The 20795-nt window shown below is 40.2% G+C and overlaps 1 protein-coding gene and 1 pseudogene across 2 annotated transcripts in view; one reads left to right on the top strand and one right to left on the bottom strand.

The window, feature by feature from the left end:
• Positions 1 to 211: 211 nt before the first annotated feature.
• The window catches only part of Gramd1c (GRAM domain containing 1C), a 74333-nt gene continuing 53749 nt past the window's right edge, over positions 212 to 20795 (bottom strand). For both annotated transcript variants that reach the window (XM_028752429.1, XM_028752430.1), the window contains 9 exons: positions 16718 to 16855; positions 11066 to 11184; positions 9496 to 9638; positions 8668 to 8771; positions 7130 to 7306; positions 5010 to 5067; positions 3295 to 3405; positions 2958 to 3063; positions 212 to 1970 (listed from right to left, as the gene is read on the bottom strand). In XM_028752429.1, coding sequence (XP_028608262.1) covers positions 1890 to 1970; positions 2958 to 3063; positions 3295 to 3405; positions 5010 to 5067; positions 7130 to 7306; positions 8668 to 8771; positions 9496 to 9638; positions 11066 to 11184; positions 16718 to 16855 — 1037 coding nt within the window. In that variant the 3' untranslated portion in view covers positions 212 to 1889. The remainder of the gene's footprint in view (positions 1971 to 2957; positions 3064 to 3294; positions 3406 to 5009; positions 5068 to 7129; positions 7307 to 8667; positions 8772 to 9495; positions 9639 to 11065; positions 11185 to 16717; positions 16856 to 20795) is intronic.
• LOC114608459 lies at positions 5510 to 6394 on the top strand (annotated as a pseudogene).

Here is a 20795-nt window from a genome sequence, read left to right as displayed (position 1 = left end):
AGTCCTGGAGGTTGGGGCTGCCTTCCAGCCAGGCCTCTGTGGTACTTTTGATTCAGTAGTCTGCGCATTTGCCATGAAATTGCCCAAGAGAGTCCTCTCTGGGTTTTTGTCGCAGCACAAATCTGTAAGAACTGTGGGCCTACATACAGGTTTTCCCTACCCCAGGCTTTCTAGGTTTGGTTTTTAAGCAGAAACTGAAGAAAAACGACAATTTAGACATTTTGGATTTTATTGACTTCCATCTATACATAACAGATTAAGATCTCATTAATTCTACATATATATTTAGTGTTTTATCTACAAAGCGACGTTGGTAATCTTTGAGGTATATGATAAAGTAGTTTAAGAGAAACCACAAAAACATTCATTTCGACAGTTACCATTTTTCTAAATTTTGAAGTTTCTAATCCAGTCACTAACTCACAGCCAGATACTTCCTATATTCTTATCACAAACAACAAAACAAAACAGGAGGTATTACTCTGAAGCCCCCTTCCCCAGGGAGATTAGTTAGGATTCATGAAGAGAAACCCTTCCCTTTAGCCAGTATTTTTATTCCCCAAGGGGTTCTCAAAAATGTTATTAGCAGTGACATTTGACTTTGGTGGCACTGAGGGAAAGGAAACATTGACTAAAGACAATGGATATTCGATAAGGATAAATATATGTGCGTGTTCTAGAAAAACCTCTAGAGAACAAACCAATAAATATGTCCTGAACATTTCCTAAATCCTTGGGGATGGAGCTAATTTCAAGTCAGGTTACAAAGTCCTTATTTTCACAACCCACTGGTACTGACACCAGTGCCTAAAAAGCCTTCCTGAGAGCCCAAGCTTGTGCCTCTCAACTCCAGTCAGCGTGCATGTCTCCAGTCTTTACTGCCGAGCGCAAGTTTGTCTCCAGCTTATAATTTGCCAGCAAGACAAGCTACACGTGTAAGAAAAGATGAAGCTGTGTGTAGCTGCTACTGAAAAGTGATCGATTATTTTCCATCCAATGGGTCACGTACATCATGGGCATTGCTAAGCTGAATCCAAGCATAACTCATGGACTCATTTGATCCGTCATGAAATGCCCAAATTGGATAATCATCTTATGGCTTCTAAAACTAAAAGTAGTTCATTATGAGCATTAACAGCCTATATACTTCATTCTCCTAAATTACTGTTTAGTCTTTTTGATATATGAAGGATAATCTCACCTTTGGTATACAGACAGACAGACAGACATATACACATATGTATATATGTATACATTTACATGTATATATGTGTATATATATACATACATATATACTCCTTCATTCAGATATAACATGGTCAATGACTCTTTCAGACATACAAAAGGTCTGACCACTGACCTTGAGAACAAGTCAATGAAGACACTGTAAAATTTAAAGATACAAACCTGGAATGTATGAGTTTGGAAAACAATCCTTTAAGGTGGCAAATGATTGAGGGGTTTCTTCTTACCTTTTTAGGCTCTTAAACTCAGCTACAAACACAGGCCCCTGGGCACACACAGGGACTCTGTGCTAACATAAATTTAAAGGATCAAGTAACAAGCCTCACTATAGAGAGAAGCCATCATACTCAGGGTGCCTTCCTTCCCCTTTTGTGTTACAGAATTTCAATTCCAAAATATATTTCATGGTTCACTGGAGAAATTCACAGCTTAAAAATATCTATAAGAAGTGAAAAGATAGAGTCTTGAGGCTATTGGAGAGTAATCATTGAGTAAATGTTATTTAAATACAGCTTTCCTAGTAGAAATCCCAAGTAATAAAAATATCAGAAATGTCCTTATGACAGTGAGAGTCTTCATCCTCCGTTTCCTTCCAGATGTTGCCTTCTAGGTCCAGATGTCTCTTTTATTTCCATATTTCAGCACTAGCTCTCCACAGCCACCCCAGACTTGTTCTTATTTAGTAAATCAAAGGTTTTCTGAAGCATAATGAGTGAACTCTTCAGCTGCAAACAAAATGATCAAAAATCAGACTCCAATTTTTGCCAGTTACTTTACTCCAAAAGATGTATGTGCGTTATGTGTGTATGTATGTATGTATGTATGTATACATATGTGTATGTATTTGATTTGAGCATCTCTATCAATAGATAGATAGACAGAAAGACAGACAGACAGACAGATAGACAGGGATGCTCAAATAAAACAGATCATCAAATACCTGATTCTCCAGCATCTACTATATGAATTCTAGACAGTTCTTACCAGGTACTAGAGGGCCATAGTTTTTCATGCAGTATACTTTCCAGGAAGTCCATCTGATTATCCAGAAGGAAAGGCTTGTTTTCTTAGACATTCCTCAAGACTCAGTGGTATTTCCACTCTTCCCTGAACACCTTGAGCCCCATGGCTGAGCCACGCCTTCCTAATCCACTCAAGATCCTCTTCACAGTTCTAAAACTCACCTGTACCTACTAACCCCGTCGGATCTTCCCTGACACCCTGCCTCAGAACTCCCAGAGCACTACCTACGTCACACTTCTATACTACTTAACTCTGCACTTTTAAAAACAGACTTGAAGGCCTGTAGGGTAACTGACTTCTCTCACAAAATCGAAGCAATTTGAGACCAAGAAATGTACCTTATTCTGTACTGTATCCATTCATTTGCTCATTCAACAGACCGGGATTATCTGTTTCAGGTCGGGCACTGTGCTAAGCATGGGCTTCACTAAGCTGAGCCAGGTGTTCCTAGCACTAATCACAAAGAGTAAAGGGGTTAAGGACAGGACAATTTGCAGAAATAGTTATAGAAGGAAGAGAGGAGGTTTCTCTTCTCTATAAGGCACGGTCATCCACTGAGTGAGAGAAAAACCTGAACCAAAAGAGGATGATGAGGCAGGACCAGAGTTACTAAGCAACGGTAGAGAAGGCGTGTCTAAAGCCTGCCCAGTTGAGGACCTGGCCATCCCCTAAGGAACGAACTGGCCTACCTGTTCCAACATTAATATGGAATCTTGGAGTACTCCTTTTAAATGGTGGGCCTGATCTTTGTTCTTTTGAATATTTTCTGTTCTTGAGAACCTGTCAGAGACTAAACTAGAAGAGAAAAACATTTTAAACCATGAAAGCAGCTGCTTATCTTTTATTTACAGTAATTATTGGGCCCCATGAATTGCAAATAAAATCAAACCCACCACCACCCCTGGTGGGGGAAGGGGGAACTAAGCATGCATGACAGGATATAGAAGACCAAAATTTCTAAAGGTAAATCTTCTACAGCAAAGAAACAGACAGTAGAAACGGGCGGAGCTGGGGTGGGGAACTTACTTTAAAGATCTCTCTCCTTGGAGGTGAAGCTGGTAGAAGGACTGGGTGGCGTGTTCTATCTTTGACAACTTCAGAAACAGCGTCACATTCAGCAGAACTAGCAGCAGCAAACTGCAGAGTAAATGACAGTTGGGTAACCACATTGACCTGACCTGCCGGGCCCGGCAGCAGAAGTAGCCCAGCACCCGCACTGCACCACAGAGTCAAGAGGATCTATTGTGATTGGAGACCACAGGGCAGCCTGGACTACAAAGCCAGACCCCACCCCAAGAGTCCCTTCCACCATTAAAAAATAAAAAGAGTAAAATAATATAATATGCAAAAGCTTTCAATTGTATATGATCTACACCATTTTCTATATTCCAGTAAATTATCCCCATTTCATTATATGAAATAAGTACTTTCAAGTATTATACAGATGCCAAAGAGAATGATGGGAAATGGCTAATGTGATGAGAAAACTCCTTGAATAGCCTACTCAGATGGCCTCTGACCCCTCTCCATTCTCTGCTCAGTCCCAGCCAGTCCTGTGCAACCACCGGTTTAGAAACCTACCAGGTAAGCTTTCAGGGTCTATTTTTGGGTTACACTGGCTTAAGCAATTACACACCCATAAAACTGCATCTTAAAAATGAAATGAAAATCAATATGCAGCTGATTTTTGGAACATCACGATGTTATCTCTTATTCCCAGTGGAAGCAAAAAAAAAGTGCATAGATAGATAGATAGATAGATATTCTCTTTGAACAAAGAAAGTACCAGATAAATCCCAAGCATATATTAATAATGGTACATATAAAATTTTTATATCTAAAGTTAATGTTTTATTTTTAATATCAGCTTTACAAATGAATGGAGATCTCATTACACATGTATACAAACTGATAAATAGTAGCATACATCTTTATTTATTTTGTTGTTAAAAGATTTACCTGCCTCAAATTAAATCTGTTAAATTATCATGGCACTGAAGTGATAAATGTGTACATATCCATGTACATATGTATATGTGTGTGTGTATACTTTCCTACAAATTAATATAATAATGTCATTCAAAAATGTCATCAGTTTGTCCTAGAAAACTGATTTAATTAGACTCTATAAATCTTTTCTAAAACCCAAAAAGAAATCTAAGGGCAGTGGCGTGTATAGAGGTTGTCCTAGCATAAAGAAGGCTGAGGCAGGAGGATCATGAGATAGTTCAAGGCTAAGACTTTATAGCAAGCCTCACCTCGAAAAAAATGACAGCAAACACTAAAAAGGATAACAAGTACTTTCTGCTTGCTCTGAAATCTGTAGTAAGGAAAAACAGCTAAGAGCTTCATTCTAAAAATTACCACTCAGTCTACCACAGAATCAGAAACAATTCCTATAATCGAGGGACTTCCTCAAGGCTCACATGTAGCCACATAGAGCTCTTAGGTATGACTTGCTAGGTAGGTTCCTATAATGTACTACAAGCATCAGACTAATTGTCTAATATTTTTTCACAGTGTGGTTGCTATATCAGGATAATCTAGAGTGTATGTAACTCTACTTCCAAAGGGACCTCCTGCCCTCTTCAGGGACTGCACACAGACAGGCAAGCAAAACCCTGACACATAAAATAAAAGTAAGTCCTTTTTGTAAAAACCCACAAATGCCTTACAATTCTTTGGGGACCTACTTAAAAATAAATGAAGATATGAACAAAAGACGGACAAGGAATACTTACAATACACTCATCACCACAATAAGGGCGGTGTCACAACTGTCCACGGTCTTTCTCTTTCCTGTAGGTGAGAGGTGAGAGCGAGGACTGAGAACACTGCTGAAAGTTAACAATCACCTGAAATTAACTCCAACAAGCCATTTGTAAAGATAAAACAATTAGGAGTGAAATTGCGATACCCTGGTTAAAACATAAAACAAACCCACCATGAGCTAACGCATGGTAATTCTTCACATTTGAGATAATGTTACAAATTAATTTACTATGAAATTAAACAGTCAATTCAATACACAGTGGATGATATACAGCTAAGTACTATCTCTGCTAAGAACAGCTGAGTCGAGCTAACACACAGTGTTTCTCTCCTTTAAAAAGAAATCACCAATCACTGGGGCCTAAATCTTCACATTTCAAATTTAAAAAGCCGTTGATCTTAATCAGTGGCTAGATGTGGTTATGCAAAGCTAAAAAATCTAGTGGAGGCTTCTTCGGGAAAACACCAAATGGCAGATGACGCCGGTGCAGCAGGAGGACCTGGAGGACCCACCCGGGGCCTAGGATTAGGAGGCCGCGGTGACTTCCCCGGAGGATTCGGCAGCAGTCTTAGGGGCCTGGGTCGTGGTGGAGGTCGTGGCCGTGGTCGAGGCCTTGGTGCTCGTGGAGGAAAAGCTGAAGACAAGGAGTGGATCCCCGTCACCAAACTGTGCCGCCTAGTTAAGGACATGAAGATCAAGTCCTTGGAGGAGATCGACTTGTTCTCTCCGTCCATTAAGGAGTCTGAGATCATTGACTTTTTCCTGGGTGCATCCCTAAAGGATGAGGATCTGAAGATTATGCCAGTGCAGAAGCAGACTCCGGCTGGCCAGCAGACCAAGTTCAAGGCTTTTGTCGCTATTGGGGACTACAGTGGTCACGTTGGTCTTGGTGTTAAGTGCTCCAAGGAAGTTGCCACTGCCATCCGAGGGGCCATCATCTTGGCCAAGCTCTCCATTGTCCCTCTGCAGAGACGCTACTGGGGAAACAAGATTGGGAAGCCCCACACTGTTCCGTGCAAGGTGACAGGCTGCTGTGGCTCTGTGCTGGTGCGTCTCATCCCTGCCCCCAGAGGCACTGGCATTGTCTCTGCTCCTGTGCCTAAGAAGCTCCTGATGATGGCCAGCATAGACGACTGCTACACTTCAGCCAGGGGCTGCACTGCCACCCTGGGCAACTTTGCCAAGGCCACCTTCGATGCCATCTCCAAGACCTACAGCTACCTGACCCCCGACCTCTGGAAAGAGACTGTGTTCACCAAGTCTCCTTATCAGGAATTCACTGACCATCTTGTGAAGACCCACACCGGAGTCTCTGTTCAGAGGACCCAGGCTCCAGCTGTGGCTACCACATAAGGGTTTTTATAAAAAGAAAAATAAATGAACTAAGTCTGTTAAAAAAAAAAATCTAGTGGAGGATTGGTACTCTAGGGGATAGGAGAGGTTGACAGCTTTAGACCTCTGAGGGGGAGGGGATAACAGTAAAGCAAGGATACTACCAAACTGACGGTCAAGCTCCATCTCTGCAGTTTGCCTAGGCTAGCCCTCAACAGTACACTCAGAGTTAAACATCAGATGTCTATAGATGTTAAGCAGGAAATAAACAGAAGTCTGGGGCTAGTGGCTCATGTTGGGGACAGAGCCCAGCTGGACAGCACAGACTGTCAGAAGGGACTTGGTACAGGGCTATCAGACATAATGTTTTATTTAAATATCCAATCGTTTTTCTTTTTTGAGGTAGCTTCTCACTATGTAATCCTGGCCGGCCTGGAACTCACTAGATAGACCAGGTTGGCCTCAAACTAAGCGAGATCTACCTGCCTCTACCTCTGAGCACTAGGACTGAACGCTTGTATCAGTACAACCAACCTAAAAACTTTAAATGCTGTGTAGGCCAAATAAAATACTCTACTCGCCATATGCCTGCCATGTCCCAGCTGTTCCTTTAGGTTTCTATAGTAGCTGCTGTTAAGAAATTCAGAGCATTGATAAATATTATCAAAAAGAAGAGAAAGGCAGGCTTCTTTAAACGACACTCCTCACAGACAGGAGGCACCTCATGCATCCTCAGGCTGTCTTAGCAACAGCTACCTGTAATATCAACTTTGGCCTCGAAGCCCAAATCTGTAGATGAGCGCTGAGAAGACAGCTTGGGAACTGGCTCCGCTGTCCGGTTCAAGGTCCGCCTTCTCCGGCGCAGGCTGTTAAGTTTTCCAGCATCTTCAGTGGATTGACTCAACACAGACTCTTCCATTAACAAATCTGATTCTAAGAAGAATTTTTAAAAACAAAAGGATAAGGAGGAAGCTTTCTCAACTATAAGACCTGGGTAATGTGTGTGTGTATGTGTGTACATGCATAGGTGTGCTTGTTTGAGCCTTGATAATCTTTTCTAATTAGACGTCACATTTTACAGACTAGGTTCAAACTTTCTTCTTAATTAAAAGCTTTAGAGACTCTAATGACCCTACAGTGAGGCTTCATTATTCTAGGAAGAATGTGTATCAATAAGTGATGGGGGCAGCAGTGGAAACTAGCTACATGCTCTATTAAATATTAACATAATGGCTTCAGTTATGGAAACAACGGTTCCACACATATCCACGAGCTCATCCACGAGCTCGTTAGAAAGGTTTCCAAGGCAGCGTCTGTCAGTGCTTCTTAATCCTAAAGGACAGAGTACCATGTAGAAGTTCTAATGTTTGGAAAGAAAACTCTGGTAAAGGGGATCTTGAAACAACCTATCTCATTTTTTTTTTTTGGTCATTTATTTTAGTCCTTCCCTCTGTTCAGTCTTCTTCATCAGAAGCTCATTAGCCAGGGGCCAAACTAATGTTTAAGCTTCATTTTCTCTGTCACTGATGAAAAGTTTAATAATGAAACAGCCAAAGAGAAAAGAGCCGGAGGACAACCAACCAGCATAGTAAAGCATACATACAGCCCTGAGTCTCTAGAGATGACTGACCTCGGGCTTTTCCTTCACTACACTTAATTATGTTCCCATAGGCAATGTTCCCTTCAGTATATATTAAGAAATATCCCAGCATAACAGCTTTCTCATGGTCAGCTACCGGTACGCCTCCAGTAAATCCACACAGGAACACAGCACCATTGCCAAGTGGGCCTACAGAACCCCAGGAAAGCTGCAGCTAAGAACACAGGTGTAGACCTGGGGCCCTGCAGACGTCAGAGAGGACAAGAGGAACAACTATAAACTAGTTTTGGAAGCTCTCGTTGTGGTCAACCCCGTGGCTCCTTGCAGAGGCAGAGTGTGTGTCTTGGACAAGTCACTTAACTGTACTCTTGATTTCCTCGACAGTAAGGTGGGAAAAAGCTATCATACCTGTATTTCACAGGGTTTCTGTGAGTACTGAAATGTTGACAGTGTGATGTACGTAAACTTTCACTGTGTGACAGGCCATACAATAAGCACTACGTAAGGGTCGTTAGAGTGACGGTAACCGAAAGTGTAAAACCCTGCCATTGGCAGAGCAAGTAAGGTAACCGGAGCCAGTTCAGTGACTATTCCAACATCAACACCTGGCCTCTCCCTGCGTCCTAATGAAGAACAGCTCATTTGCTAATAAATGAGACCTTGGTAAATACAGATGCGTGATAGCTTTACAGACCAAGCTTTTTGAAATAGTTCTCCAGTGAACTCCAGGAATTCTTCTCAATTAAAGACTTGATAAGGCCCCATGGTTGTTTCCTGTATTTCAAGTCTGTCGAGACTCTAATAGGGTGAGAAGAAAATAATATATCTTTAGAGACAGAGTTTAGCCAGCAGAGGAGATCAGAGAAGTTCAGGGGACTGTGGCCACAGACTACTTTAGCTGTTTCACTGCAATGAAACGTGAGGTTGCATTCTGTGAAAAGCCAAAAGAATTAAATGCCATTACTATTATAAAATAAAATTTGTTCTTCTTTTAAAAACATTGTAAGCTGCTAATAACCTCATCAAATTGGAATACTCTACCCTTGCCTAATAGCAATGAAGGCTTCCGTAAATGCTAAGGAATTAAATAGATTTCTAAATGCCTCTGGGATCTCTAGTGATCACACACTAGTCAAAAGTAATTCTATTAATTAGGGCCAAGCAAAGCCTGCGATGGCCATCCCTCTTCAAGGTGCCAGCCTTCTTCATTCCCACGGCACGAAGGACCTTATGGCTCACCATGCGTGCCCCTAAACTCCTGACCCCTGAGACCCTTACACTGGATCGTAGAACTAGTTCTAGCCAATTCTACAGCTTTTTTTCTTGTGGCAACTAAAGGACGTTTTCTTCTAGCCTGTGAAGCCCCAGGATGTCAAAACCTTTATCAGTTTCAGTCTTGAGTTCAGATTCCCACCTCTCTCGTGACCACTGCTGGACATGTGATTTAAGCAGGAAGCAAAGCTTTGCGGTGCTTGACTAAGACTTCAGGGCTGGTGTCACACATGCACCTGCGGGGACTCACCTCAGCCTGCATCTCTGTTTTGCAGATCGCACGATACAGTATCTATTCAGAGTGTAGAAGTAGTCATGATAGGGGACATCATGTGTCAGCACTTCCGAATCTACTAGGTAAAACTGTGCTTCCCGACTCTCTTTATACAGTGTCTGCCAAAGTAAGGTCAAAATGCTTACATGCATATTTTCAATGTGTTTTATGTTCCCCAGAAATTTAGAACACAGATACTGAAGTTCCTTCTCAAAGATACAAAATACATCAAAAATCTTATGACAAGTTAGGACAGAGTGAAAAACAAATCGCATAATCTTTCTGCGTTTCTTGATTATAATGAGTTTTAAGTTAAAAAAAAATTAAAGTTGACAATTCAAAAATCAATTGAATAATACGAGGGCCCTAACTCCCACATTCATCAAAGTTTAACAAAGCCAAACTTAAAAAAAAAAAGCTAAAAAATGGAGCAACGAGACAGAACATCATTTTCCCTAACAGAAGTTAGGGAATCTGTCAGCTAAACTTTTCTCAGTTAAACACACTTCTACCCATCACTGAAGGAGGAAGGAACGGCTTCTAAGCTTATAGAAGATTCTCCTACTCCAAAATACTGATCTCTTCTTGTATAAGGGAATCACATTTCCTTGAACACTGATGGGAAAACTGTAACAACACACCTCTTCAGTGTGCACGATGTTTGCAGTGATCTTCTGATGCACTAGGCTCCTGCCCAGACAGGCCAAACACACTCCTCTCTAAGCCAGTGCCACTCTAGGTGTTGAGGGGAGCACTGGCTGTGTTTATGATTTAAAAGCAACTTTCCTAGACCATATGTCACAGCAGTCATCTGGATCTTTAGGTCTCTCCCGACATGATCTTATAGGTTAGATTTTAGAAATATTTAAAATCTTCTATTATGCAAAACTGTAGACATGTACAGGAGGGCATGCAGTGAACCCTCAGGAGCTCATCAGCTACCTTCTTCCATGTTAACTACCGCCCTGTCTTCTTCCATGTGAGCCCCACCTCTGCCCTTACCAGTGCCCCTCCACAGCTCCAGGTTCGTTTTCAAAGACATCTGAGGCATCAATATAATTTTGGACAATACTTCGGTTTATATTTCTATAGATTCGTTTGTATGTTAGCTTTTAATGCCAGCACTCAGGAGGCAGAGGTAGGCTGTGAGTTCGAGGCCAGCCTGGTCTACAGAGAGAGTTCTAGGACAGCCAAGGCTACACAGAGGAACCCTGTTCAAAAAAAAAAAAAAAACCAAAACAATAAAACAATAAATAAATAGCCTGTCTTTAAAATATAACTGTAGGCTGGAGAACACAGCCCAGTGGTCAAGTGTTTGGCTAGCATGCCTGAGATTCTATGGCCGAATCTGTGCAATCACCATTATTAAAAATAAAACAACAATCTTATTACTGCAAATGACATGAAAAGTCCTCAGATCTGACAAGCACTCTCCAACAGGTGGTCTACTGACTAGGCATGGGTGGGTGGGACCCTCTGGCCTGTGACAGGCATCCTCCCTCGAGCTATTGCCAGAACTCCTGTGGAATCCGGACGAGTCACATACCTGCTTTTCTGTGGCAGCAGTGTACTTCCCGGTAAGCGGGTTGCTCAGGAGTATGGTGTAGGTCATGGTTCTCAGTTGATTGCCTCCAGATTCAACCGTCCAGGGGGTAGACACCACATCTAGCCATAGCAAACAAAGACTTTAAATTGAGTCATAGGTGTATTTTGAGAATTACCTATTACAAGCAGTCCTAACCCCCATTAATGTAAAAGGAAGATCACATAGGAGTTATTGTTCTTATAGGTGATACATCATCAGGGGCTTCTGAACTGTCTTCACTTATAAACCCCTTTCACCAGAGAATTTCTTATGTGACTCTGGGCAACAGGTATATAAAATAGGTGTACAAATTAGACACGTATGGATAACAAACCATAAAGACATCATTGTAATATAATTCTTTAGTTTCCTATAATTTTGCCATTTAAGATAGAGACAAGCAAGTGTACATGCTATTGGATATGTCCATTTACTTCTACACAAGGGATGTACGTGGTGGCTAAGGATTTGATACACAGGATGCCAGAGTACCTTCAATGTTTTTCAGAGTCTCACAGGTTGATTTTATAACAGTTACTGATGAGAATGTCATTTGCTATACATGTGTGGTACAGAATGAATGAAATATGTTGACAGGCATTTCAGAAATTGCTAAGATTTTTTTTTCCTAATCTGATACCCAAATTCATTACATAATTTTTTAAGATGAAAGTCATGTCAGCAACTCAAACAGCTTTAAAAAAAAAAAAGGACGTTTAACACAATACAACCCAAAGATATGCTAACTTGGTATGGAAATTTTAAGTATGGTGGTAGGAGAATAATGAATGTTCTTATTTTCCATAATTAAATTATTGTGTTCTTATGAGGGTAGAAAGCTGTTGGTATGAACCAAGGTTTTGCAGATAGCATATGCTGGCAACATGCGTCATGACATCATGCAGGGTTACACACACTGTACGCTCAGAACCCAGGCCTCAGCAAAGTCATTCTTAACAATGGAGGTGCCAGAACTGCCGCAGAGCCATTACACCATGGATCTAAGTTTTAATCAGAAGCCTGTTACTATTGACAAATTTTGGGGACCTGTCCTCCACATTCATTTACAGGACTTCATGTGTGCAGTCAGCAACATCCAGTTTAAGAAGCTGTAATAGGGACTGGAGAGATGGCTCAGTGGTTAAGAGCATTTGCTCTTGAAGAGGTCCTGGGTTTGATTCCCAGCACCCTCATAGTGCCTCACAACCATCTATAACTCCAGTTCCAGGAAATCTGATGTCCTTTTTTGACCTCCATGAGCACAGGAATGAATACACATGTGCAGAACACTCAACTAGTAAAATAAATCTTAAAAAAAAAAAAGTAATTTCTCTTTCTAAAAAGCAGTAACATACACACATCTCTTGTCTAATTATTTCTAAACTGTTAATATGTTTTTAGAAGACAAAATTAAAGGTTGATTCATCTACAGACGGACTTCTTTTTAAAATCCAAAACCTGTGGAAATGATGGAAACAAGATCACACCTGTAATACCAGAGACAGGGAGGCTGCGGCAAAAAGATAGGGAGTTTGAGGCTAGCCTGGGCCATAGAAAAAGGTTGTGTCTCAGGGGGAAAAAAATACAAACACAACAACTTGAATACATCATCACTAAAGAGAAAATGTTTAAAAGACATTTGCCATTATTCAACAACAAGACTTAAGACCTGTGCCTATAGAGAGACCACTTGACAGACATTACTGGTTGTTAGGTGACAGAAGTTTTAGATCTTGCTTGTGGTTCTCTTGTATTATGAGTAAAACACACTTCACATAGAGATAGCTTTAAACTCAGCAACATTTGTGAAAATCATTACACGTGAAAGCATCGTGAACTCTATGCAAAGATCTGACTACATGGCGAACGGACACACAGAGATGATCATTCCCTGGGTTTAACTGCTACGTCAGCTTTCTCATTACAGGCGCCCGGCTTTAATCCATCTATCGTCAAAGGGTTAGCTTGGAGACAGAGCCATTCTTGTTGAGCTTCTTTTATACACTTAGGCGGAGGGGTTTAAGGCAGGGTCAGAAAGCCTTTGAGTTATCAGAGTTTCATAACTACATTTAAAAGGGCAACATCACACACTGTACAGTCTACCATTCAGAATGTGCTATAAATGCAACATGTTTAGGCATTCATAAGAAAGGATATATCCACTTAATTTCAAAGTACTTTTCAGGTTATTTGGTCCTATGTCAGCCTACTCCAGGAAAACACAGGTAATCCACTGTTAATCAGAAACAAAATTGAAAGTTATTGAATCCTGTTACTACAAGCATATACCATTAAATAAAGTAGCAATCAAATTCTGTCTCTCCATGCATGTTACCACTTTGCCAACAAGGGCTACTGAATTATCATTTGTGAAAACATCCTCTGGTTAACATAATATTGGAAGAGTCAGTCCTCAATACTGAAGAAAAGTTCTTTATCAGATAAAACATCAAGAATGGTATCGTAAGAAAATAACAACAGACAAAAAGATAAATTGTCTTTTTTTTATGGTGCTAATGTTAAAAAAAAATAAAAAGACAGGAATTGCAAAATACTTTAAGAATTCTTTGTTTTAGTAAACAATTTAAATTGGTGAAACTTCACACCAATTAGGTGACTGTTCTATAAAATCTGAAGGAACAGTGTTGATGATTCTGTAAAAAAACAGAGTCTCTATGCATTGCTGATAGGATTATAAAATGGTGCAATCAGAGAGAACTGGGTAAGCCTCAAAAGAAAATAAACAAAGTTACCCTATGATGAAACAATCCACTTTTAGACAACTAATACACACTGAGAGAAAATCAAAGTGGGGACTTAAGTAGATATTCACATATTAACGGCCTGGGTAGCATTTTTTCACAGGAGCTAAAAGCTGTAAACAGGCCATGGATCATTACTGGATGAATTAATATACAGAATATGATGTTATATACGCATGCACAGAATATAATTCAGCCTTTAAAAGATGTGGAATCCTGCTACGTGTCCTCTCATGGATGGAAGGATTTGAAGACATTATGTTAAGTGGAAAACACAGTAAAAAAACAAATGTTAGATACATTCATTTATATGGAGTAGCAAAAGTTGTTAAATTCACAGTGTAAAAGATGGAATGGTGGTCCCTCAGGAACTGGGGAGGGTCAGATAAAGGGTTATCATTTATAGGTTCAGAGTTTCTGTTTGGGTTTGATGAAAAACATCTGGAGATGCGTGTGGTGGTAGCGTGTATGTCACGTCTCTGAACTGTCTGCTTCCTTTACAGCATGTACATTTTATTACAATCTTAAAATCTGAGAAGGAGAAGCCTAAGGAAAGTAAATATGGATGTTATTATACTAGTCATGAAGCTTCTATGAAGGTTTACATTTATCTAAATGAAAAAAAATATTCTAAATTGAGTTTTTAATTAGAAGTAATGGCATGCAACTGTAAACAGAAATTAAAGAGACTGCCAACTTAAAAGTTCCTTATTAAAATAAATTAGATCTATGAAGCTGGTGAAATGGCTCAGGAGATGTCTTAGTTTACTTTTGTTGCTGTGATAAAATACTGTGACCCAAAGCCCCCAGCCACATGCCTCCTCCACAAGACTAGGCCTCCTAAACGTTTCACGAGCTCTGCAAACAGCGACACCAATTGGAGACCTAGTGTTCAAGTGCCGAAGGGCGGACATTTTTCACTCAAACCATAACAGTAGGTAAAGGTCCTTGACACCAACCCTGACAATCCAACTTTGATTCTCTGACCCCACGTGGTGAAAGTTGTCTTACCTCTGACCTCCACACCTGTGTGCCACACACACACACATGCACACACAGTGCGAGAAAAGAAGAAAGACAACATTGACTGCTGGGTAGCAGGTTCTAAGAATAACAGTATGGTTTACAGTCAGGAACAATTACCTTTTAGAGAAAGGTGTCTGGACTCATTCTAGGTCTACTCTGTAATGTGCCCATAACTGTTCAGGCTTTAAATAAGCCGGAAGCCTTTGCCTTCTAAAGCTATTTATGACACCAGAGAGTGGATATAACCAACCACGCTGAAGCCAGAGAGACACTACATAACAGGTGCAGCTTTGCTGCAAAAAGCAAACTTTACTTCCTATCAATTTGTAATAACCTGTGGTGCTTGCTTCAAAACCATAAAAAGGGCATTCATTACATCATCAACAACCACTGGGCAGTAAATACGCAATGAACCATACCTAACTCTTCATAAGGACCCAGTTCCCCAGACAGAAATGAATAGCAAAGTGCAAACCGGGTTCAGAAGAGGTACAGTATGTTAAATGTGAGCCACTGGGCAGAGGGCAACTTACATCTCCTAGATAGTTTGTATTTTTAATGGAAAAATAGAAAAATGATTCCTAAAGCCATGAAACTCATGAACTAATCACAAAATCCCATATCAACAGAATCCCTTGACTACTCTACTGTAAATAAGAACGTTCAGTTTTGGACCTGGAATCCATACTGATATCTTATCAGTGGATATGTACTTAGGCTTCTGTGAAAGTCTCAGATAACCTAATGGTTAACAAAATCCTCAGGTTACAGAATTGATTCGCTGACCATGTGAAATGGCTGACCTTGTACAAATGTCTACAGCTGCTGCATTCTAATTTCATATGGTTGACTCTCAAAGTTAACAAAGTATCTGGAACCTTTGACATATATTCATTTTAAAACTTACTATAAATTATTTGAGATATTTAACAATATAGAACTTTTATCATATGAGCAGTGAAATTGGTCTGGAGTATAATCAGCTACTTATATAAAACTACGTTTTCATTATATTATAGGTAGTTGGATCAAAAGGGCACAGCTCTGTCATTTTCACAAGAGAAACACACATGGGCACTACTATTTAGACTAATACATAAAACTTATTCGCACTCAAAAGCAGCCCAGGCTTCACCCATCTACTCCTCCACAAAGACAATGACCACATGGACTTCCATGCCTCTGCCAAGAAATTGCACAGCATGCATGCTTTGTGTCTAGCTTCGTTTTGCTAAACACTGTGTCTGTGAGGTTTCCTCATAAGCAGCAAGAGCTCACCGTCGCTGGCATTGTTGTATGGTGCTCTTTAGTGGCAACGAGTAATTTGTTAGTCTATGACTGATGGGTGTTTGAGATCATAGATGATGCTGCCACAGGCCCAGTGAGCGGCTTTCAGAGTACACACACACCCATTTCTGATGACTGTGAACCTCAGAGTGTAAGGACTGAATCCAGGAGTTCACACAGCTGCAATAGATACTACCTGGCCACTTGGCCACATGGTTACCTCAGTGGACACTCCACCCACATCTGGTTGTCATATGACGGAGGCCTTTCTAATAGGGTTCAACTAGACTGAAAAGGTACATTAATTAATGACCACAGTTTTTTTTAAGGATATAAATCTTATACATTTTAAGTATACATTTACCTAATTAAACAATTGTATTGGTCACATGTGAATTTAACCAAACATTTAAATACCAGTTTTAAAACCAATGCCTTAAAATTAAAGTGTGTCTAATTTCCCCCCAGCCAATATCAGTTCCAACCCTCCAAGGAAAATCCTCCCAAATTTGCTATTAGGTAAGGACAGAGGACCAACCTATTATATTTCTAGAATTAGCAAATCTCTGCATAAAGTGTGAGCTAGTGAAGAGAAGTTCAAACATTCTCTCAGCACTCATGTGAAAGACACGGTTGATATACAGTCTTCCTTGAAGATCCTTCTCAGGAATATTTTCTAGAAAAACAAAACACAAACCAGAAGAGAAGAAATTAAGGAACGATAATTTCAACGCTTGGGGGGAAGGATTTGTTTTGTTTTGATCTTGACACAAAACAGTTTTTAAATATGACTATTCTACTTCAGAAATCTAAAACTACAAATTGGAAATATTTATGTTAAACATAAATCTAAGTACTTGACTAAACAAGATCACAATTTTCAATTGTTAAAACCTATGCACATATAGATACTTATCTGGAATAATATCAGGCTCCTTCTATAAGATACCACGCAAATGAATGTTTCATATATGATAAAAGAAATATCTACCACAGCCATTTCACGTCATACCATTGAATACATTCAGGAAATATTAAGTCTTCTCTGGTGGTTCTATTTGCTGCATGTGATAACATGTTAGCCTGAATGAGCTCACTTGGTTTACTGCTGGCTGACCCAGATAGGGATCATTATACTCGGTATATTCTCAATACCCTACATTAAAGTGGGAATAACAATTCCTCCTGAAGAGTGTTCTCCAAAGCTGAGTAATGTCCAATGGAATAGTACTTGCTCCCTCTGGGAACCTGATAGCTAAGCATCTGCTGAATAGTACCACAGCCAATGAACTAATGTCTGTTCACCTCTAACGTCCCTCGGAAGCAGCACAGCAGGCCATGTTCACAGTCACCTATGTGTCAGACACTGTGCGAATCACCTTCCAGCACTGATACATCTCAGCCATACACAGTCCTTTGGAAGAAGTGATATCATCATCTTCCTCTACAGAGGAGGAAGGTACAGCATGGAAAGAATCCCCAAGATGTTGGGGTCAGGAGTGACTGCTCTGGAACTTGAATTCACTCCAGCACATAAAAAAGTACCCTTCATTTTACATGGCCAGAAAGAGTTTAACTGAAAAGACTATTAAAAAGGAAAAAAGAAAAAGATAGGAAAAAAAGGCAGAAACAGAAGCATGGTATATAACAGAAATAGCGAAAACAACCCAACACAAAACTTTTAATGATTTAATGACAAAGGATAGTAGCTAGTTACTATCTCAAGGTTTATTCTCCACCAATACACAATAAAAAACCATGGCACAAGCTCCAAACCTTGGAAACCAAGCTCCAAGGGTGATGTATGTAGAGCCTCTGCTGGTACTAACCTTTGGGAACCAGTGTGCTTAAATGAAAGAGAATGGTCTACAAAGCAGAAGAGCAGAACTCTGCCCGACCGACCATGATTGCTTTCCATCTCACTATTGATGTGTGTGTAAAGAATTTACAAACGCCATGCAGATACTGATTTACCCTCTTCTTGTAAAAAAACACTATTTACAGGCAGAACGATTCACTGAGATTTCAAAGGGCTCCTCCAGTGTAGAAATCACTGCTGAAATTAGGTAATTTGCTAAGATTCTGCAAGATAGCCTCCCTGCCAGGCTTGGGAAAAGCTTTCTCAGACACAGAAGTATTATATGTTCATGATAAAAAAAAAAAAAAAACCAAATATTCACAATGGAAGCAAACAAGTATAGATACAGTGGAATTTCTGCAGGAGACTCTTTCTATACAAGGATCCAACCTAATCTCTTTAGTTTGCTCTAATCCCTGGTGCCTTCTCACCATTTACTTCTCTTTGTTATGTTTCTGAACCCTGGATTCCAGAGAGCTGCTCAGGTCATTTTACATAGAGGCCTTCAGTCTGGGCTGGCCTGCATTCTTCATGAATAAACTAGAATAGTGGATGTGGGTAAGGGTGAGGAGCTCTTGGCTCCTGTAAATGGTTCAGTGACAACACTGAGCATGCAGGGCTCCCTAGGAAGCTGACTTTTACCTCAGCGGGGTAAGGGGCATATGTCTCAGAAAAGACTAGCTCACACCCTAAACAGCAGTGCCTGAGAGTTTCTTCCTCTCCCACACCCCCACCAATACCTGTTGGGTGTTTGTTTGTTTGTTTTCTTGATGATAGCAGTACTAACTGGGATGACATGGAATCTCAATGTAATTATTTTTGGTTGGTTGAGTTGGGGGTGGGAAGTTGTCTGTTTTTTTGAGACAGAATTTCATATAGTTGGCCTCAAACTTGCTACATGGCCAAGGATCTAGTTTCCCCAGAGAGCTAAGAATGTTGAAGATTTTCATGTGTATTTATTGGCCATTTGTACTTTTTTATTCGGAAAGTGGTTTTAGGCTCATTTGCCCATTTATAAACTGAATTATTTGCTCTTTGGCTGTTTAATTTTTAAATATTTTCCAGATATTAATCCCTGTTTGATATGGCTCAGACTTCCTCCCATTTTGTAGGATGTCTTGTCACTCTATTGATTTTCTTTTGCTGCGCAAATTTTTTAACAACGGAAAGTATGTCTGCCAAGCTTAGTTGATATTTTTCTCTACACCTAGAAGCAGCCACTTCTTTCAAGGAGCCCTGAGATTATAACTTTTCAACAGTAAGCTTTTCATTCATATTGAAAATGGAAAGATTACATGTATATACACTCTTCACTATAATATTTTCATGTTTCGCCTGAGCCCCATTAGGTGATAGATTCTGAATTATGACTGATAAAAGTACAATTTGCTATATCAGTATCAGAAATTAATAATATATTCTGCATGGGAATTTGTTGAAGGAAATAGGTAAATGAAATAAATTGTTCCTGCTTTGGATTTCCCGTTTATGAAATTCTTGACATTTCAATTCTCTGCAAACAACAATACCAATAATACTGCTGCAGCACAGGAAGCTGGCAGGTGGTATTTTTTAAATGCAGAAAAGACACTGCTCAACTCAGGAGCAGAGTGCTATCGTCAATATAGAAAAACAACCAAAAACCAAAAACAAAAACACGTCATCTTTGGGTCTGGAGAAGGGGTTGCTCTTCCAGAAGACCCAAGTTTGGATCCCAGCACCCACACTGGACAGTCAGCTCACAACCTCTATAACTCCAGCTCCAGGAGATCCAAGGACTTCCTACCTCTGTGGGCACCAGCAGTCTCATGCGCATACACACACAAACGCACATAATTTCAAACAATTTTTTGAAGCATCAGTTTAAAGGTGGCCAGTAGAAATAATTTGGAATGAGACAGATGAATACAGGGGGAATACAGCAACATGAAACTTAAAACATATGTTGCCTGTCGTTTTGAGGATGCATAAAATGTCCTACATAGGTACGGACTGAGGTGGGGGCGGGTACACTGATGCTCTCCATGAGGTACTATCACGATACTTTGTTTTTACTAGTTCTGTGGAGATGTATGGCTCTAGAGTAAATCATATATATAAGGCAGGTTTTTCTCATTTTTCTTTCTGTTCAAGAAATAGATCCAAGTGTTTCATTTTAGCCAGTGTGGTGATGCATATAAAATCTAGCACTCGAGGAGTGGCAGGAGGGTCTCGGGAACTATATGACCAGCTTTTCTGGACAGCCTGGGCTACACAGTCAGATCCTGTCTCAACAAATAATGACAACGGACAAAAGACCTAACCAGTGTTTGGCTTGAAGAGATCCCCCAGTGGTTCCCTCTAGCCTCCCACAGTGATGCCCAAATCTCCCGAGTTGGTCTACTTCGTCTGACTTTCCCTATTTTCTCGATAGTTCGTTTCCTGCCAATGACATCATCATTTTACAACCTTGAGATTGAAAAATATAGGTTCATCACTATACCCCTTTAAAAGATCTGACAGGCCTGAGATTTGAGATTCACTTATGCAAATAGTGGAAGTACCCAAGTTATCATCTAATGATAATCTAATAAGAAAAACCCAATGCTTTAAGAACACTAGGGGGAAAACCATGTAGCTGCTCACTGCTAAACCAGGCAGATTTTAAGGAGGCACAAATAAGGAACACAAAGAGACCAGAGCTCAGGTGTAGAAACTACACACTTTTTTCCATTATTCTTAGATGTGTGTGAAGCTTTTGAGTTTAACGTTACTCTGC

This window comes from Grammomys surdaster, unplaced genomic scaffold (assembly GCF_004785775.1).
Source record: "Grammomys surdaster isolate TR1022 unplaced genomic scaffold, NIH_TR_1.0 125901, whole genome shotgun sequence".
NCBI lineage: Eukaryota > Metazoa > Chordata > Mammalia > Rodentia > Muridae > Grammomys > Grammomys surdaster.
This window is presented reverse-complemented; position numbering and strand designations above follow the sequence as displayed.